Source organism: Castor canadensis, chromosome 10, assembly GCF_047511655.1.
Source record: "Castor canadensis chromosome 10, mCasCan1.hap1v2, whole genome shotgun sequence".
Classification (NCBI taxonomy): domain Eukaryota; kingdom Metazoa; phylum Chordata; class Mammalia; order Rodentia; family Castoridae; genus Castor; species Castor canadensis.
Window position 1 is genome coordinate 145598228 of NC_133395.1, and position 18903 is coordinate 145617130.

At 52.9% G+C, this 18903-nt stretch overlaps 1 protein-coding gene across 6 annotated transcripts in view; it reads right to left on the minus strand.

Annotated features, from left to right (window-relative positions):
• Positions 1–6519, minus strand: part of Iqsec1 (IQ motif and Sec7 domain ArfGEF 1) — a 304194-nt gene extending 297675 nt beyond the window's left edge. For all 6 annotated transcript variants that reach the window (XM_074044548.1, XM_074044542.1, XM_074044541.1 and 3 more), the window contains exon 1: positions 6242–6519. In XM_074044548.1, the coding sequence (XP_073900649.1) occupies positions 6242–6516 (275 nt within the window). In that variant the 5' untranslated portion in view covers positions 6517–6519. The remainder of the gene's footprint in view (positions 1–6241) is intronic.
• Positions 6520–18903: the final 12384 nt, after the last annotated feature.

An 18903-nucleotide genomic window follows, 5' to 3' on the forward strand; every position in this document is an offset into this window, starting at 1 on the left:
GCCTGACGCACAGAGGAGCGCCCAGCACTGGCTGGGGCTGAGCAGCCAGGAGAGCCCTTCCCACACATGCTCCCGCCTACTGGACACCACCACCGTGACGGGACTGGAGGCAAGATGACTTCCCAGGTCACGAGTGAGAGGCCATGTTCAGAGCTGCAGTTTTCTGAGATGAGTGGCAAAGCCGGAGCTCCTCCTGAGTCCTGAAGCCAGGCTGGGTGAGTTGACCACACCCTATCTGGGATGGTTCCAAAGCAATCGCACAGCACAGGAGAAACTCTGAAGCACAGGCCCTGGGGCAGATGGACCTGGGTGACTATGGACAACCTTCTCAACCTCTCTGAGCCTTACTTCTCACATCTGCAAAATGGGTGATAAAACTCACACCTGCGATAGGGTTAGCGTCAACACAGACACTGAGGACAATGTGCCCAGCACGTCGCATCTGGGAAGGGGTCAGTTGTTACTGTGGCTTTATAATAACTGCGGCATTCTAAATTTAGGGGCCAAATGACAAGCTTTCTGTCCTGTTCCTGGTGACTTTGGCCTCCTCTGGGAAGGAAACCCAAGCATTTCAAACTCAGGACGCAAACAAAACAAAGCTTGGGAGAGGGTACCTAGTCTTGTTTCCCAGACTCTACAACTCTGGCATCTGGGTTCTAAGCAAGGTGAGAGCCCTGTGCTGGTTTGTGACTGTCTGCTTCCTCTGGTCCAGATGTTCCCACCCCCAGACATGCCACAACCACCCAGGACACCTGTCACCCTCAAACACTCCATGTGCACTAACACACTGTGCATGCTGTCTCACCTGCCTTGACACCTATTTCTCTCTCTCTCTCTCTCTCTCTCTCTCTCTCTCTCTCTCTCTCTCTCTCCAGCCCTGACTCAAATGGCACCTCCTCCAAAAAGCTTGTGTTGATGCCCATGTGGCTACCTGCTTCCGGCCTGGGCTGCATACAGCTTAGGCCCATTTCCTCCCCAACCCAAGCCCTCTGCAGTGTCCACGGTTCACAGGTCCGAGTGGCGGCAGTGAGGAAGCCACCCAAACCAAGGACGAGAATCTCATCCACACGAGTGGCCCAGGAACCACGGAACAGAGAAGCGGCGATCACGCGTCTGCGGTGCTGAGCTCTGTCCCGGGGACACAGCAGGCGCTCCACGAATGTTCGCTCCTCCTCTGTGTGTTCTGAACACCCTCGAGGGTGCAGAGCTGTGCAATAAACTAAATATTGCACACTTTAATTGCAGAGCCTGGTGGGAGGAGGAAGGCAGTGCTCCACTCTGCACGGTTCTCTCTGCTTCTCTGGATTTTTGAAAGTGATGGGCAAAACAATCCTCACAAAGCCCCCCTCCCACATGTGCAATGCCCCCCTCCCTGGAGCCACCATCTACCGAGTCACACAGTGCCAGGTAACACAGGAAATTCCTACATCTGATCTCCCTGTACCAAAGTAGCCATTCTCACTTGTCCTGGGCGGAAGGCCAAGCTCCTGGGAAGTGGCTGAGGCAGAGGCTGCACCCTGCAAACCTGCTGCTAGGGGTGGGCTAAGAGCCCGGGGCCAGTCACAGGAGGTCTGGACAGTCCCCAGAGCAAGCCTGGGGCAGTGAGGCGGAGGAGAGCATTGTCAAGCTCAAGGCTGCAGCTGTTTACTGATAGAAACAGAAAGCGCCGAGCATTTGCAATAGCTGGCCGGATACACCCTGCTAAATTCCTAGTTATCAGTCCCGTGGAGGGGCAGGACTCAAATCCCAAAGGCCTGCTACCTGAGAATTCCCTTCAGCTCACTCATTTCAGCCTGACCTCGGTTTGCCCTGGGTGGGGGGGCAGCAAGTTGGGGGCCCACTGAACTCAGGTGGCCTCGTGGCCACATCTGTAGTTTCTGCTCTGTTTCAGTTGGGTCAGTTCGCTTTTCCAGATTCCAATTTTTGCCAACCACCTGGCCAGTCTCTTTCTTCAGTGGCTTGGTGGCAATTATTAGGATGACACCCTGACAAGCACAGAATGGTGTACCTCCCAAGTTAGGCCAAGCACTAAAAAGCACAAAATAAAAATAAGAAACAAAATAGCACAAAGGACCTGATCAGCTGTCAAAACAATGTCAGAGACAAAACAGCTGACAAATAGCTACCCAGGTGACAAAAACTGATGTCCCCAAATGCCTGAGGCCTCTTTAGTGTGACCACCACTCACACTCCCCTGCCTCGTGCCACAGCCTCAAGGCCTGAGTTCTCTAGAGGACACAAGGGGCCTGAATCCAGATCGCTGGAAGGCAGGCCACTCTCAACTGCACTTCACACGCTGTGCCGCTTGCTGTCTTCTCGGCTCCAGCAGATAAAGAAGCATTCCCTGATTTATTTTCCAGGTTGTAAAATAATAATTTGCTTAGCTTGTCAGATGGCTGGGAGAGAGCTTCAGAGAAACACTCCCTCATCTTTCTGTGGACTCTACCATCTGCTGGGAAAACAAGAAAGGCTCACCCCTCTCCCTTACAGTTTAATACATTTTGTCCAACCAAGACAAGTGCCCCAAAGCCTGGTGCAGCTTGTTCCTGACGAAGGGCCATCCTCCCAGCACTGGAGACAGGCTTTGTCTCGGCTGGGAGAACAAGAATATTATTTCATGGAAACACGAACACAGTGTCTCCTGCCACCAGTTTCTCAGCCACACTCTCAGATCAGGAAAAGGTCCCCCTGGCCTCTCTCCAACCCCCCTAGTCTTTGCTCATAAGGGGAAAGAAATTTGCACAGAAGCCCTCAGCTTCTCATCCCCTGAATCCCAGCCTTGGTACTTCCCAGCCACTTTGAGGGATAACACACAACTCAGAAGGCTCCTTGCCAGGATCCTCCTAAGTAGGGCTTTCTGCGTCATCTGCCTGCTGCCAATTAGGACAATCCAGGTTTATCTGCCGCCCCCTCTTCCACGGTCATCCTTGAACGTGCCCCCGAAATGACGTGCCATTGTCATGGTTAATGTCACCACAAACCCGGGAAGAGCATTTGTTTGGTAAGTCAACAGAGAGTGAATACCACTGGAAACCTCCCCCAGAGTGAGTCACTAATTCAGAGCTTCAGAAAAACGTCCTCTCTGAGTGATGTGTGATGTGACAGTCCTTGAGGGCTGGAGCGGATGAGAAGGTAGAGAAGGTCACGCCACTCGGCCACAGCCACTTGAGGCTGATGTCTACTTCTGCCGAGAAACTTCAGATGGTCAAAGGCTAGAAGGGATCATCTCCTTCATCCCTGCCCCTCTGCACAGCCACCTCACGTGTCAAGACTCCATATGGCAGGAGAGAATCTGTGCACGTCAGGCTTCCTCTAGCACTAGAGGCTGGAGTCACCCAGAATCCTGGGAGGTGGGATCAATCATTTGACAGCGTGAAAGGCAGGTGGTGGGTGTGCAAAATCAGGAGCCACACGGTCCAAGTCCCAATCCTGGCTTAGGCAAGGCATACAACCTCTGAGCCTATGTCACATCTGTACAACGGCAGCAATTGCGTCTGCCTGGCAGGAGTGATAAGAGTTGCAAATACAAAGACGTCAAACGGTAAGGGCACTCGGGGACCCCCCCAGGGGGATGTAGTCACCAGACACCCATCCTGCTCCCCCAGACGTGGTTCTGTACACTCATCAATGTCAGTCACGTCTGTTAAAGGTCAATCTGACTTTCTAAAGGAAAGCACCAAGATTTCACTCAATCCTCCCCTCCCAGACTTCATCCTCTCGACAAATATCCACTGTTCACCTACTCAGTGACCACCCTAGGCCTAGAAACAGCTCTTTAGAATGGAGCCGACCACACCCTGGACTGCATGTGGATGCTGATGTCAGGGGAAAGTCAACAACCACAAACACTCCTCAGTCACCAAAGGCATGGTGACAGCCTTTACTGCTTTCCTGTTTTCATCCTCTTCCCCAGAGCTGAGGCGCTCCCGATGACCCTCTGCAGTGGTGGTTGAGGCACACAAGAGGGCTCTCTGAGAAGGAGTTTAAAGGCTTCTGAGCTCGGACACTTCCAGCAGGCCCACACATCCCTGTCCCTGGAATGCCTGGTGAGGTGAGATCAAGCTGTCATCAGGCAAGCCATGGGCCACCACACCGGATGCCTGTGTAGTAGGGTGGGGCTCCTGACTCAGGATGGAGGGGCTGGGGCTGCTTAGGAAAAGACAGCCAGGCCTAGCTTGGCCAGGCATCCTCCCATCCACCGGCAGGAAGTCTGGGAGTGGGCAACCAGCAGCACACAAAGAGGGAGGGGCAGCCAAGCCACCCAGCAGGAAATAAATCTCCATGCTGTGACCTCACACAGCTGTCCCCTCTGGGAACTCATGCTCAATCATAGTGGCAAACCAACTTCCCTATGGTCCCACGGTCACTACCCTGACCCAGAGACCTCACCTCCTGCCTGGCTCAGTTGGCTCAAAGAAATGAGAAAGTGACAGACCCCAGGAGAACGCCACTTGCATGAAGCACCTACTGGATGCCCTTTCCTCTCTTTCCCATTATCTTCAGAAAGACCGTTCTTGCTTTGTGTGCATTTAAGAAAAGCTGAGGCTAGGAAAGGTGGTGTGACATGTCCCATGGTCACCAGCTGGGATGTGCAGAGCTGGACCTTGGACTTGAGTTCATCCACCTGTCCTTTCTCTATGTAGAATTTATCTCCCCTCTCTCTTCTCTGAACTTCCTCATGTCTCCAAGCACACAGCTGATGGGTCTGCATACAGCAGGTGTTTCATAAAAGCCCTCAAGGGTGTTGGTTATCCGGCACTCCTTTGCATCAATCACCTTGCTTCACAGAGAAGCCTCTGGCACCCCAGGACCCCAAGAAAGGTGAGTGGACCAGTAAGATGCCAGGGACCAAGGACATCACCGGGTCTCCTGCCTTCACTTTCCCAAAGGCTGTGGAACAAATCAGATGTAGAAAACAGGGCTGGCAGCTGTGCTGAAGGGAACCCAGTTCAGCAGCCAGGGTGTCCTGGAGCTGGGCAGCAATGTGGACTCTCCAGCCTGCCCTGGACCAGCTGGGTCAGGAGCCAGCTCAGTGAGACATTCAGGATCCTGTGTGCACATCCAAGCCTGGGAGCTGCCCTAGACCTAAAAGTGGCACCAGGATGGGGTTGCCACCTCCTTTTCTTAAATATGCTACACTATTTTAAAAGTGACACCGTCTTTGGTTGTGTCTCAACTAGGGGGAGGCTTCATGTTGCCAGCCTCCCCCAACCCGTGTGCCATGGACACTGAGGACTCCCCATGGCAGATAAGGACCACTGCCTCTGGGAATCTTCCTGTCCCTACTATCTGCCCTGGTCACCAGGGGTGACTTTGAAGAGGAAAAAGGACTTGGTCCTCTGGGATGGTGCTGTGAAGCATCTGTCCACCAACGTGTGTCCCTGTTTCCTATGAAGGCATGTCCTGCCCTGGTGCCCCTCCCAAAGCCACTAGGGACTTGGCGTGAGCAGCTTTTCTTTCTAACCCTAGGTGGGGAAGGGGCCCAGTGGGACCAGCCAGCGCTGACCCACACTCCGGGAAGGGGCTGAACCCCAGGGGTCTCCAGAGCTGGGGGGGCGGAAGGTGGGGGACGACAGATAGGCAGGGTCGCTGCTTTCTGCTTTCTCAGGACAGTAATCATAAGCCATGCACAGCTCCAGAAGACAGAAGGCAGGAGAAGCCACCCAGCCTGCCGCCCGGATCGGGGAGCTCCCGGTGCTCCAGCCCTCGCGGCTCTCCTCCTCCTCCGAGGAGCCGCGCAGCCCGCACGGAGCGCGGCTGGGACAGGGAAAGGGACAGGGACAGGGACAGGGACAGGGGGTGGCTGGAGGTCCCAGCCCAGCGGGCGGGACACGTGGGGTGCGGGGAGCGGCTCTCACTGCCTGGGCTCCCTCCTGTCCATTCCCGGGCCGGCGCGGAGCCCTCGGGTCACTGGCTCTCAAAGCCGGGAGGAGCCCGTCCCCAAGTCTCCAAGCCCCCAAGTCCCCAAGCCGCGCTCAGGATTCCCCGGCGCGGTGTCCGGGAGTGGCGGGGACAGGGAGCGCCGGGCGGGCGGCGTCCTCCCCGCGTCCCCCGCGTCCCCTTAATCCGCGGTCCGAAATAGCCGGTAATCCCGGGCGGCGGGCGGGGGAACCGGGCCCGCTGCCCCGCTCTAGCCCGCCCGGGGACGGCCACTCGCGAGTGACCCGCAGCCGGGGGACCCCGGCACGCGCCCGCCCCGCCCGGCCCCCAAAGTTGGCGCGCGCGCGCGGGCCCCGCTTACTTGTCGCGGCGGGCGCCGAGCTCCGGGATGGCGCCGAGCGGTGGCGGCGGCGGCGGCGGGCCGGGCGGGTCGGGGCGGCGGGCGCACGCGGCCAGGTGGCGGCGGTGGCGCTCCAGCAGGCCGGCGTTCTCGCGGCTCAGCCGTGCCACTTGGCGCTCCAGCTCCTCGATGCGCCGCCGCCGGCGCGCCAGCAGCTCCTGCTGCGCCGCCACGATGCGGGTCAGCTCCTGCAGGTACGCGGCGGCCGCGCCGGGGGGCTCGGCGGCGCTGCCCATGGCCCCGCGCGGCGGCCCACGGCCTCAGGCGAGCGGGCGGCGGGGCGGCGGCGCGGCCATGGCTGCGCGAAGGCGGCGGGGACGGCGGCTCGGCTCGGCTCGGCTCGGCTCGCGCAGCGGCGGCGGCGGCGGCGGCGGCGGCGGAGGCGCGGGGCTCGGCCCGGGGGGCGCGGCGGCGGCGCGGGGCGGGCGCGGCCCCGCCTGGGCTCCCGCCTCCCCCGGTGCCTCGGCGCCGCCCGCTGCCCGCGCCGCCGCCCCGCCGCCCGCTCGCCACGACGCGCTGGGACCGGCAGGGCGCGGAGCTGCGGCCGCCGCGGGCAGGCGAGGAGTTTGCAAAGTGCCGGCTGCGGCGCGCGCCGAGCGGGAGGGGAGCGGGAGCGGGAGCGCAGCGGGAGGAGGCGCGGGGGCAGCGCGAGCAGAGAGGGAGGGCGCCGCCTGCCGACCGCGGGTGACCGCGCCCGCCGGACCCCACTTGTCCCCCCAGCCCCAGCTGTAGACTCGCTCACTCTCCGTTTCTTGATTCTTTCGATCCTTATAATTACCATATTCCAGAACTCTCTGGGCTAAAGGTATTTTGTTTTCTGGACTTAGCGTCTTCCCATTGGTTCCTGTTTCCTAGCAATGCACTTAAGACTATAGATTTGCCTCTGGGTAAGCTTTGGCTACATCTCATGCATTTCTGAAAGTTTATTATTTACATTCTGATGGCATATCCTTTGTGACAGCTGGTGTCACACGGGCTTCACTGACACTTGGCCTTCCACACCCACGCCTGTGGCCATCCCTCCACCTCTAGCAGGGGGTGAGCCTGCTCTGAGAGGCTGAGGCTCTTGGGTGTCCCCTGGGCATGCCCATATGGAGAAAGGGAATGGTAGTGGGGCCACCTACTGGGACCCTCTGAACCACCAAGGACGTTTAGATCAGGAAAAGTGACTTTAAACTTGTCCCTTGTTACTAGGCCCCCTTGACATGCCCCAGAAATCGTTACCTTTACAAATCTTTATGAAAAGCACCGTTACACGGCATCCTACCTGTATGTGTAAAAGGCACTTACCATTTCGGTTTATCCACTTAAATACACTAAGGCCTTTGCAACCCTATTCCAGTATTTCCTCATTTTAGGATATACCAGAAATGTCCCCCCAAAAATGTAAGTAGCCTGGACTTCTCTTGTCCTTCAGGGAGACCTGACCCTTGAGTCACACATGGGCACTGCCAGTGTTTGGGAGCAAAGGGGATTCAACTCTAGGCTTCTTCCTCTTTCTCCATGTTAAGCTGTCACCTCCATGAGGCCAGGGAAGACACACTGTTGTTGGTTTTTGCAGTGCTGGAGGTTGCACCCAGTGCCTCACCCTCGCCAGGCAAAAGCTCTGCAAGGGAGTCTACTCTCAATCCTAGTACAGGTCAAGGAGGATCAGGGTCGGGAAAGGAGCAAGTTGGTCCCCTCCTACACCCAAGGCCCCTTTGGTGCCCTCTCCACATGCCCCCAACAGCAGTTCCAGTTGAAGCTGACCTCACATTTTCATCTTCACATTTCCTCCCTGCTTTCTGAGATTTGTCACTCACCATGCTGCAGACAAAGCACCCAGTCAGTGCCACATGGAAGACCTTGGGAGATGAGACTCCAGCTGCCTCTTAGGAACTTCCAGGTGGCCAGGGCAGAAGATGGTGACAACAGACAGGGCACTATGGGGCTTCAGGGGAGCTGCCCCATACCCTGGGACTGTGCAGGACCTTGTCCTGCAGACCTGTGCTCTGCAAGGGCCCTGAGGAGCCAGGGGGTTCATGCACAGGACACAGTGGAGACAGGATGGGTGACAAGCATGGCCCATGTCTCTGTCCTTCCAGCACTGAGTTCCTCTGCCTCAGGCAATGGGAAAAGCGCAGAGTAAGCGAGCAATCTCTTGCTTGCCTTCTGCCTCGCCTCCCTCAGTTTCTTCAACCTTCATTCCTGGCATTCTGGTTGTTGTAGTTACAGGCAAATTCGCAGAGCTGGAGGTTACAAGAGAATCTGCCATCATCAATGAGGCGACATACCCCAGTCTCCCCCAGTTCACGCACATTCTGGAACAAAGTCTGCCCCAACAGAGAAGAGAGGCCAGTCACTCACTTAGCAACTGTTACTGAGTATGGACTGTGCCAGGCTCTGGGGACACAGAGCAAGGAAGACAAGGCCACTGCTTTCTTGGAGCTCTTCCCTGGGGACAGAAAGTCAATTGAGTGAGCACGTAGCCGGCAGTAACACGGGGCTGCTCCCACAAGGCCCCCGCTTGGGGTGGGGCCTTTGCTGTTCCTGTCTTGGTTTTTTTTTTTTTTTTTTTTGAGGTAGTGGGGTTTGAACTTAGGGCATTGCACTTGTACTTAGTAGTCCATATACTCCCAGTCCTTTTTACTTTATTTTTCAGATAGGGTCTTGCTTTTTGCCCAGGCTGGCCTCAGATGGCCATCCTCCTACCTGTGGCCTCCTGTGTAGCTGGGATGACAGGTGTATGCCTCCACATACAGGTTTTTATTGACAAACTTTTTGCCTCGTCTGGCCCCAACTGTGATCTTCCTGATCCCTGCCTCCCAAGTAACTGAAATTATAGGTGTGAGCCATCGTGCCTGGCTGTCTTGATGCCTTAATTTTTGAGCAGAGGTCACAGTATATTCATTTTTCACTGGACCACCAAACCATGAGGCCAGTCCTGGAGGAGAACCGTGGAGTACTGGTGAACTTTGAACAGCCAGAAGATGCTCATTGGAGGTCTTTGCCTGTCCCCGTGGTGTAAATAATACCATCCTGGCTACAGGTCAAAACTCAGGAACCATGGATGGAGCTGGGACAGACACAGGTGGCCATGTGGAGTCAGTGACAACCTTCTCTAGCAGTCCTGGCGACATATGAAGTTCAGGGTATTGCACCAGTGCATAACAGTGCTGGACCTGTTTGAGATCCACCATGAGTGTGACAGTAAAAATAACACTGAGCAAAAGAGCTTCATCTTTGGGTCAAGGAAGATTGCCATCCCTTACTGCTCCAAGCTGGATAGCAGCCCCCTCTAGGACCCCTTAACCTTAAATCAGGAAGACTGAGATGCTGCTGCACCCCTGCCGTGCAGGCCTGGCTTGGCAAGTGGCCCACACAGCCCATCGCCTGGCTTTGACTCCCACCACTGGACTCCAGATGTTCTCAGGTCAGAGACGTGCCCTCTGGGCACTGCAGTCTTAGTCACTCAATGTCTCAGAAAGTCCCTTGATGTGGTACACTAATAAGCAGAATGGTAGGTCACACAGGTAGAGCAAAGCAGGGTGCTTTACTGTGACTGACCAAACCAAGCAATCAGAACAAATTGGTGCTGTCCAATCCAGACACTTCTCTTGTCTAAACTCCACAGTGCATGAGGAAAGGGCTGGAGCCTCTGGATTCCCATGAGCGCACTGCAGTGGAGGCTGTGGTTGTGTACAGCTGCAAGTTCCCTTCCGTACAAGGTCTTCATCATTTTGTGTGTTGGCAGCTGATGGCTCATAGCTCAGACCCTTGGGAAATTGCTCTGTGCTGACGGGATCTGCCTTGGAATTGGCAAGGTTCCATCCTCTTCCTGGATAGCCATCATCCTGGGACTAGATCACACAGGAGTTAAACACTATGGCCAACTTTCTTCAGTCTGGGCCACTGTGCAGTGTCCTGCCACCTCTAGAGGTCCCAGGACCAGCAGGGATTTCTGCAGAGGCTGCACCATCTCCGCACACCCTCCCTCTGCCATTCCTGTCTATTCCCTCCCTCACTGGTGCCATGCTCCCCCCACAGGAATACCCCTGCAGGCCTATCTCCACCTCAGAAGGTCTCCCATCCCTGTCCTCACACCACAGCCTTTACCTTGCTAGGATTTGTAGAATGGATGCTCCATGCTGTGACTCCAGTTAAGGTCTCCCTGCTTTGTGCACAGCAAGATTCTAAAATCCAAGAAACCAATAGCCTGCCTTTCCATGTTATAATTACATAACTTCAAGGCCAAGTAGTTTATACTGAACTGCAGAAATGAAGATATAAAAGATGTATGCACTCCAAAGAAAGGTAACAAAAACTGGGGGGATGAGACAGGAAAAGGGGAATATTTTTTATAGTCACTTACTAATTATTACTGTTATTAATCAGCAAGAACATCCGTCTTTTTAATATTACCATTTGTTGTAGAAAACTATTTTTTCCTTAAAACCTTCCTCTGAGAGATCTCTGACTCATGTTTATAATTTGGGCTGGCTGCTTCCTGGGCCCATGACACAGCTGTGATTGGGAATTTCTTGGCATTACACTTCTGGATTGGGTCCACTGTTCTTGGATCCTGTGAGTTCTTCCTTGAATTCGTTTTCTATTTTATAGTGTACATCCTCAGGCAACTCTCCCAAAGACAGCCTCTGAGAAGGTCTTTGAGTCCTTATGTGTCTGAAAATATTTAATTTGCCTTTACACTTGATTGATAGTTTGGCTGGGTATAGAATTCCAGATTAAAAGTCAGTTTCCTCAGAACTTGAGAAGTTGGCTCTGTTTCCTCGGTCACTTAGTGCTGCTGATGTAGCCTGATCTTATTCCTTTGGGAGTGGATGCCAGCCTTAACCAGGAACTCTGGTGGGAGACATTTTTGGTCATCCCAATGACTGGGGACATTCTTGGTACTCAGTGGGCCGGGGCTTGGGACACAACTTTCAGGGGAGTCACATCCAATGAAAACTGTACCACCCCATTGCCAAAAAGAAAAACAAAGCTGGGGGCTTACACTGCCTGGTCTCTGATCTCAGTACTTATTATCAACAAGAGTAATCAAAATATAGTTCTGGTGTAAAGTCAGGCACATTAATAAGAGAATGAAAGAGAGTCCAGAAGTGGACTCACATCACTGACCCAATTTTTGATAAAGATGCCAAGGCAAATTAAAGGACAGTCTTATGACAAATATTGAGACCAGATATCCATATGCACAAGAATGACCCTCAACCCAGACCTCACAATACCTAGAAGTTAAGTTGGACTACACCACAGACCTAAGCATAAATGGGAATGATATAAAACTTCCAGACAAAACTAAGAGAAAATCTTATTGCTCTTGAGTTTGGCAAAGATATCTTGAACACAACACCAAAAGCATGAACTCTAAAAGGATGAATCAATATATTAGACTTCATCACAACATAAACCTTGCTCTTGAAAAGAGCTTGTTAAGAAACGGAAAAGGCAACCAGCTGTGGCAGTATACCCCTGTAATCACGGCTACTTGGGAGCTGAGGCAGGAAGAATGTGAGTTCAAGCCCAGCCTGGGCATCATAGTGAGACCCCATCAAAGAAGGAGGAAGAGGAATCCAGGAAGGGAGGGAGAGAGGGATGGAGGGATGGAGGGACGAAAGAAGGAAAAGGCAAAGCACAGTCTTAGAGAAAATAGCTGCAAACCGTGTATCTACTAGAGACCTGGTATGTATAATATCTACAGAACCCTCACAACTTAATAACAAGACAAGCAACTCAATTAAAATGGGCAGACATTTTAACAAAGAATATATACAGATGGCAAATAGGCACATAAAAGCATCATTAGTCACTAGGAAAATGCAAATTAAAACCACAATGATTTATAAATGAAGTCAAAAGCACAAGTGACAAAAGAAAAAAACAGGTAAACTGGCCATCATCAAAATTAAAAACATTTGAGCCCCAAGGACAGAAATCAAGAAAGTGAATGATAGCCAGGCACCTGTGTCTCTCGCCTGTAATCTCAGCTACTCAGGAGGTAGAGATCAGGAGGATTGTGATCCAAAACCAGCCTGGGCAAATAGTTTGTGAGACCCTATCTCAAAAAAAAAAAAAATCACAAAAAAGGGCTGGTGGAGTGCCTCAAGGTGAAGGCCCTGTATTCAAACTCCAGTGCTGCAAAAGGAAGGAAGGAAGGAAGGAAGGAAGGAAGGAAGGAAGGAAGGAAGGAAGGAACGAAGGAAGGAAGGAAGGAAGGAAGGAAGGAAAATAATAGCCCACAGAATGGGAGAAAACGTTTGCCAATCATATACCTGATTAGAGACTTGTGTCCAGAATAGGAAAAGATTTTTATAATAAAAAGGACAAATCACGCAATCTTAAAACTGGGCAAAGGATCTGAGCAGACTCTTCCCTAGAGAAGCTACAATAAAAACATAAAAAAGTTTGAAATCATCAGTCATCAAGGAAATGCAAGTCAGAGCCCAGGAGACCATCGCACCCACTAGGCGGACAAGGACAAAATCCACCTGCGGTCACAGGTGTGGGTGAGGCTGCAGAGCAGTTGGACCCGTGCACTGCTGCAGGGGTAGAGGGCACGGCTGCGGGGAAGGTAGACTGGCAGCTCCCACACATTTAAAGCGTATGACCAGCAAGCCCACTCCAACTACATACCCAGGGGAACGGGGACATGCTGAATCTTGGGAACATTGTGCTAAGTGCAGGAAGCCCAAGGCGAACGCCTACACTTGGTGTGTTTCACTGACATCACCGTGCAGAGGTGACAAAGCCACATAGACGGAGCAGGTGAATGGTTCTCTGGGATGGGGCTGGGGAGGTGAGGGACTCAGAGGACAAAGATTTGTTTGTGCAGTGACAAAAATGTTCTGAAACTGGCTGTGGTGATGGTCACCCATGTCTGGGAATATATCAAGAGTCACTGAGTTGCACACTTTAAAAGCGAGAGGCGCGTGTTATGTTAACTGTATCTCAATCACCCTGTTCAAAGCGGGGGCCACCACGAGGAACCACTGAGTCCCAGTTAGAGGAGCTTAAACTAAGCCGGCCAGGGCTAGCCTCACATTTTTTCTTTACTTTTTTCCTGTGGTCCTGGGATCGAATTCAGGGCCTCACAAGTGCTAAGGGAATGCTCTACCCCCAGCCCTTTCACCTTCTTTTTTGGCAATATTTTTAGCCAAAAGGTTTTCTTACCCTAGATATGTGTAGCCTGACTTAAAATTACACTGCGTATGTGTTTGGCCGGTGGGCAGCCACCCCATGGTGATCAGGGACTCTCTGCTCACTTTCCACTCCATCCCCTCCTTCCCTTCATGATTACCATGGCAACTCCTGCTGGCAGGCAATGGGTCCTGACCTCTCCTACAGATCCATATTACCCCGAGCTCCTCCCCACCAAACCTCAACCTATCCCGATGCCCCATAATACCTTAAGCTCTTGACTTCACCCAGGATATAAAAACTGGGCTGCCATTTCTCCGCGCGCATGCGCGCGACTTCTCCGGCCCTGCTCTTTGGGGACGGTGAACCTCACCCCAGAGCGCGCTTTCAATAAAGCCTGCTTAAAGCCTGCTTGCTTTATTATTTGGCTCCAATTTGGCCTTCCCATCAGCGTCGACCTAACAGTATGCATGTATGGAAACTTCACTTAGTACTCCGCTGATATGTACGTTTGTTATGTTTTCATTTATCAGTTAAATAAATTTAACAAACAATAGTAAAAGTTATCTTACCAAGATGCACTTAGAGGAAACTCTGTCACCTGACATTAATTGAAGGCAGCCCGTAAAGTGGAATAGAGGGGAAATGTTCTGTTAGAAACTGCTGTCCATCTGTCCATCCACGCTGTGAGTTTGAGCCCTGCTCGGTTGTTTGTTGATGTTAAAAGGGGAGCTTTGCACTGCTAGACAGATCCAAAGCTCGACAACCCTTCACTGAGGCTTCGTATAATCAGAAGGGCTGTAAGAAACGTGAAGGATGGCTATGTCTCTGTCCCTGGTATTCCATGTTATTTTAGGATCTTCTGTCCACGTGTCCTTAAACAACCGCAGCAAATTGCTAGGGTGCACCGAGGGCCCCACAGGGCTTGTCCTGATGGTGCCATTGCCCCATACCAAGTCTCTGCATGCACGTCTGTAAATTGGGGGTAATTATATCTATTGCTGAGGGCTGTCAGAAGCATGAAATTAAACAGGGTAACATATAAATCACCCGGCACAGCACCCTCCTGGGTGGTTAGTCATTAGGACCATAATTACCTGCAGAAGAGGACAATGCTAACCAGTCCCCTCCCTACCTCCTGGGGTTTGCCACCCCAGGCAGCCAGAGGGGTCTCTGGAATGACTCCTCCTGGGCCCCCTTACATCCAGCCAGGCTGAGGATCGGGAGCCTGGCTCAAGTGGTAGAGCACCTGCCTAGCAAGCGTAAGGCCCCGAGTTCAAACCCCAGTACTGCCAAAACAAACATCCAGCCAGGCTAGCAGGGCTCCTTTCCCAGGCACGACACACACCATTCTCTCTCTGGCTTCCAAACTAGGCCGCCTACCTGGACAAGATACCTGCTACTCCGTCAAAGTCCCTTACACTGAATCTGTGAAGCCAGAACTGATGGCTCACAGTTCTGGAGCTGAGGTTCCAACATCAAGGTGTTCCGTGTCTGGAAAGGGGTCACTCTAATTCCAAGGTGGCCTCTGTGCCGAGGTCCTCCCATGGCAAAAGGCAGAAGGGACAATCCCTGACCCCACAGGGCAGAGAAGACTCTGATAAGGCCACTGTTATGAGGTGACAGTGTCAACCTTGGACAGACACACACTTTCAAGCCATACTGCTGAGGTTGTGGTGGCAGCCTCCCCACTGCCTAACCATTCCCCACTGGAGCTCCACTCCCAGGTGCAAACCCTACAGGTGCCAGCAACAAATCCAGGCTGCCTGCGGGGTCATGGGGAGACTGAGGCCAGAGACAGGCCTCTGCCCTCAGGCCCTGGGCCCAGCCTCTCAGCAGGAGCTTGTCAAGGTCTGTGCGTGCATCTGAGTCGGGAGGGAGGGAGGGAGAAAAACCACGTTGACACGTCAAAATGAATAAACGTTTAATTAAATATCCGCAGAACATAACATTAGTCAACTAGTCAATTGCATTTCAACTCGACTCTTCCATAGTTATACATAAATTTTATTTAATGAGGCACGTGGGTGCCTTTTAACATGTTTGATGTGACGCGGTATGGAAATGCCAAACGAGGACCTAGCACAGGTCTTAAAATAGCTGTGCCCTCAAAAAGGAAGGGGTTTGCCAGAGAGCCCTCATCCGTTCGTTCATTGATTTTGCTGATTGACTCATTGATTCAGGGAGCACTAATGAGGCTGTGAAGCCAGCAGAGCCTGGATGAGGGGCCCTGGTTCTGCGAGGGCAGCTCAGTCTCCCCTCCCCCTACCCCTCATCACTCTTGATCTATCTTTCCCAAGGCACATGGGGAAACTGAGGCCCAGAAAGGGAAAGGCAGGCCTGAGGTCACATAAGAGATTCACCCCGTGGCAGCTGGGGATCCACATCCAGATCTCGTGCCTGCCCCCCTGGAAGCAGGCAGGCCCCCCATGAAACTCACCCCCCACCACGAACACTCACTCCGCTGACCCGGCCTCCCCCTTCCAGAAGCTCATTAAGAATTCATGCGGCACCTACTGCATTTCTGATTAAGAGAACGCAGTCATTCTAATTTTAACACCACTCATACTACCTCCATCCCTCCCCTTCCATTTATATAGGGGATGTTTCTGCCTCCTCAGAGCAGGAGGCAGCCGGCGCTCTTGCCTGTTGCTTAGGATGAATCATCTTCTGGAGGGCTGTTTGTAACGTGGGTGACTCGAACTGCTTGTCTTGGGGTCCCTGACAGACATTTCCTCCACTAAGCAAAGAACGCCCACCCAGGAGCTCCTGGGCTCGGCTGGAGGCTGCAGGGCTCAGCCCTAGAATGAAACCTCCATAGGCTGCTGAGGTCCTACCAGGCGCTGCAGGCTCAGCTCCTCTTCCTCCCTCTCCCAACTCGGGTTTAGGGTTGTCACACGAAATACAGGGTACCCAGTTACACTGGAATTTCAACCGGCGACTTTTTTTTTTTTTAAAGCACAGAGTGTCCCAGAAGTTACATGGACTGTACTTGTACTTTAAAAATTGCATTTTTTTAAAAATCTGATAGTCCAGTGTAACTGGGTGGCCTCTGTATTTGCTCAACCTGACAGCCCTATGCCAAATGCTGCCCCCTTTCTGGTCCATAGTCACACTGGGTGCTTTCTACCTCAGAGCCTTTGCACACGCTGTTCCTTTAACCTGGAGCCCCACCTCCAACCCCTACTGGCGATGCTACACAGAAACCTTCCCATGCACCCCACAGTAGTGAGGACCCAGCCACCATCGCCCTCTCTCTCCAGCCTGCTTTATGCTCCTCGTGGCTCTTAGCACTGCCTCTGAAACAGTCTTATCTAGAATGTCACCTCCAGGGGAGAAGTTGAGTCCCCTGGCAGAGGATGGGGCCCACAAAAGGAGATCAACATTTGCCCAGTGTGGCTTGATGTTGTTAAGAACCCTTGCACAACAGGCTTTGTTTTGCCCACACTGCAGCTGAGGAAACAGGCTCAGAGAGAGGTGAGTGAGCAGCCCAAGGCCTCCAGCTGGCTCTTCATACAGGGCCCCATTACATGCATTTGAGAAGATGCCCTACTATGGGTGAAGAGGGAGTAAGGCACAGGCTCAGGCAAGCGGCAGAGGCTGGGCTGGCTGCAGAGGGGCTCAGAGTGGGGAGAAAAGTTGGTGGGAAGAAGCCAGGGTTTCCCTGCAGGAGGTCCACACACCATGGCACAGGTGCAATGCCACCGGTGGCCCATGGATATCACTTTTGTAATTCTAATGTCTGTGGGTTTGTTTTAATATGCATTAGAACACACATGACAAGTCACAAAACTTGTGATGTCACTTATGTTATTGCTTATGACAAGGCCAAGCTCAAAATAAGTCAAGGGAAGGGGAACTATCAAGAATGTCCGTGAACACAGCGCACTGTAGAGACGATGGTGGTGGTAGTCAGTAGAACTAACAGCAATCGTGTTAGCTTGTGTTAGCTTTCTGTTGCTGTGACAAAATACCTGAGACGACCCAAGGAGGAAAGACGGAGTCCGTCGTTTGCGACAAGATGGATGGAACTGGAGATCCTTACGTGAAGTGAAATAAGCCAGGCACAGAAAGACAAGTACACGTGTTCTTACTCGTGTGTGGAATCTAAAAACGTGGTCTCGTGGCGACTGAGGGTAGTGGTGGTTCCCAGGCTGGGGAGGGGGAGAGGAGGAGGGGAGGGGATGGCCAATAGGAGCGAGCTTGACTTAGAGAGGAACAAATGACGGCGTCTGTTTAGCTGACGATAACGTCCTGTATATCTCACAACAGCTAGAAAAGGGGGATTTGAATGTTCTCACCACACAGAACGATAAATGTGTAAGGTGACAGGCACGCTAATTGCTCTGATCTGATCATTGCACCCCATATACGTGCATTGGAGTTTCACACGAAACCCCATAAATATGTACAATTATTATGTGTCAATTAAAAACAGAGAAAATAATTTCAACTGAAGAAAAAAGAGCTGAGTCAGCACCCAGGGAAGGGCTGCAGGTAACGCTGCTTTTCTTCTTGTGCCTCTGTCTTTCTTACTTCCGTGACCTCAGATGATACTGCGGTTAGAGAAGGCCATTTGAGTCGCGAAGATCTCCTGGATATGCAGGTTCTGCATGGTGGACCTGAGCCTCTGCAGTTCCAGTGAGCTCCCCAGTGAGGCCACTAGGATGTGAGGACCCCAGTTAGAGCAGGGAGGCTGTAGGGTATAGCACAGGGTGAGAGATGGAAGGGAGGAGAAAAGGAAAAGAGACATTTCAGAGGAGGCTAGGCCTCTGCCCAGTTCCCCTGATGGAGGAGTCAGGTGAGAGGAGAAAGAAGAGATGGACAAATGGACAGACAGACAGAACCCAGGGCTGATGGACCCCGCATCCCAGGGCATAGTGGGGCTATGGGTAGAAGGAGGTAATGAGGTGGGGTAGATCCAAATGAGAGATGACCAGAGCAGGACAGATAGAGCTTCAGGGCAGGCAGAACTCAGGGGTCCCGTGCTGGGAGCCTCCTCCATGAACTCTTCCAGTGACCTGCACTCTCTGTGGGCTCCCTCCCTGTCTCTCACTCTTCTGAATCAGGCTGGAAAGGGCAGTGGTTAGCTGTGTCCTTCAGACCCCAACAGGGATTGCTGCTGATTAGTGGAGCTGGGGTTTAGAGAGGGGAAGGCCATGGTCCCCCCCAGCCCAACTTGAATGGGGCTCTGAGGTTCAATCTCTCTATGGCACGGCCGGAGCAGCCCCGCTGAGGTGGGTAGATCCACTCTCCTAGGGCAGCACAGCCGCCGGGTCTTCACCATGCACGGGGTCAACAAAGAGGGGCCCACAGGACAGTAGGACAGAAGCAGAAACATGGACCCCTTCCATTACCCCTGGGGCCACAGGGGGAGGCTGGTTAGAGGATGAAGGGCAAAGATGGAGCCACAGCACCCATTTTCCCCAATGCAGGCCAGTCCATGCCCCCAGGGTCTGAGCTCATCTTACCAGCTGCCTCTGCTG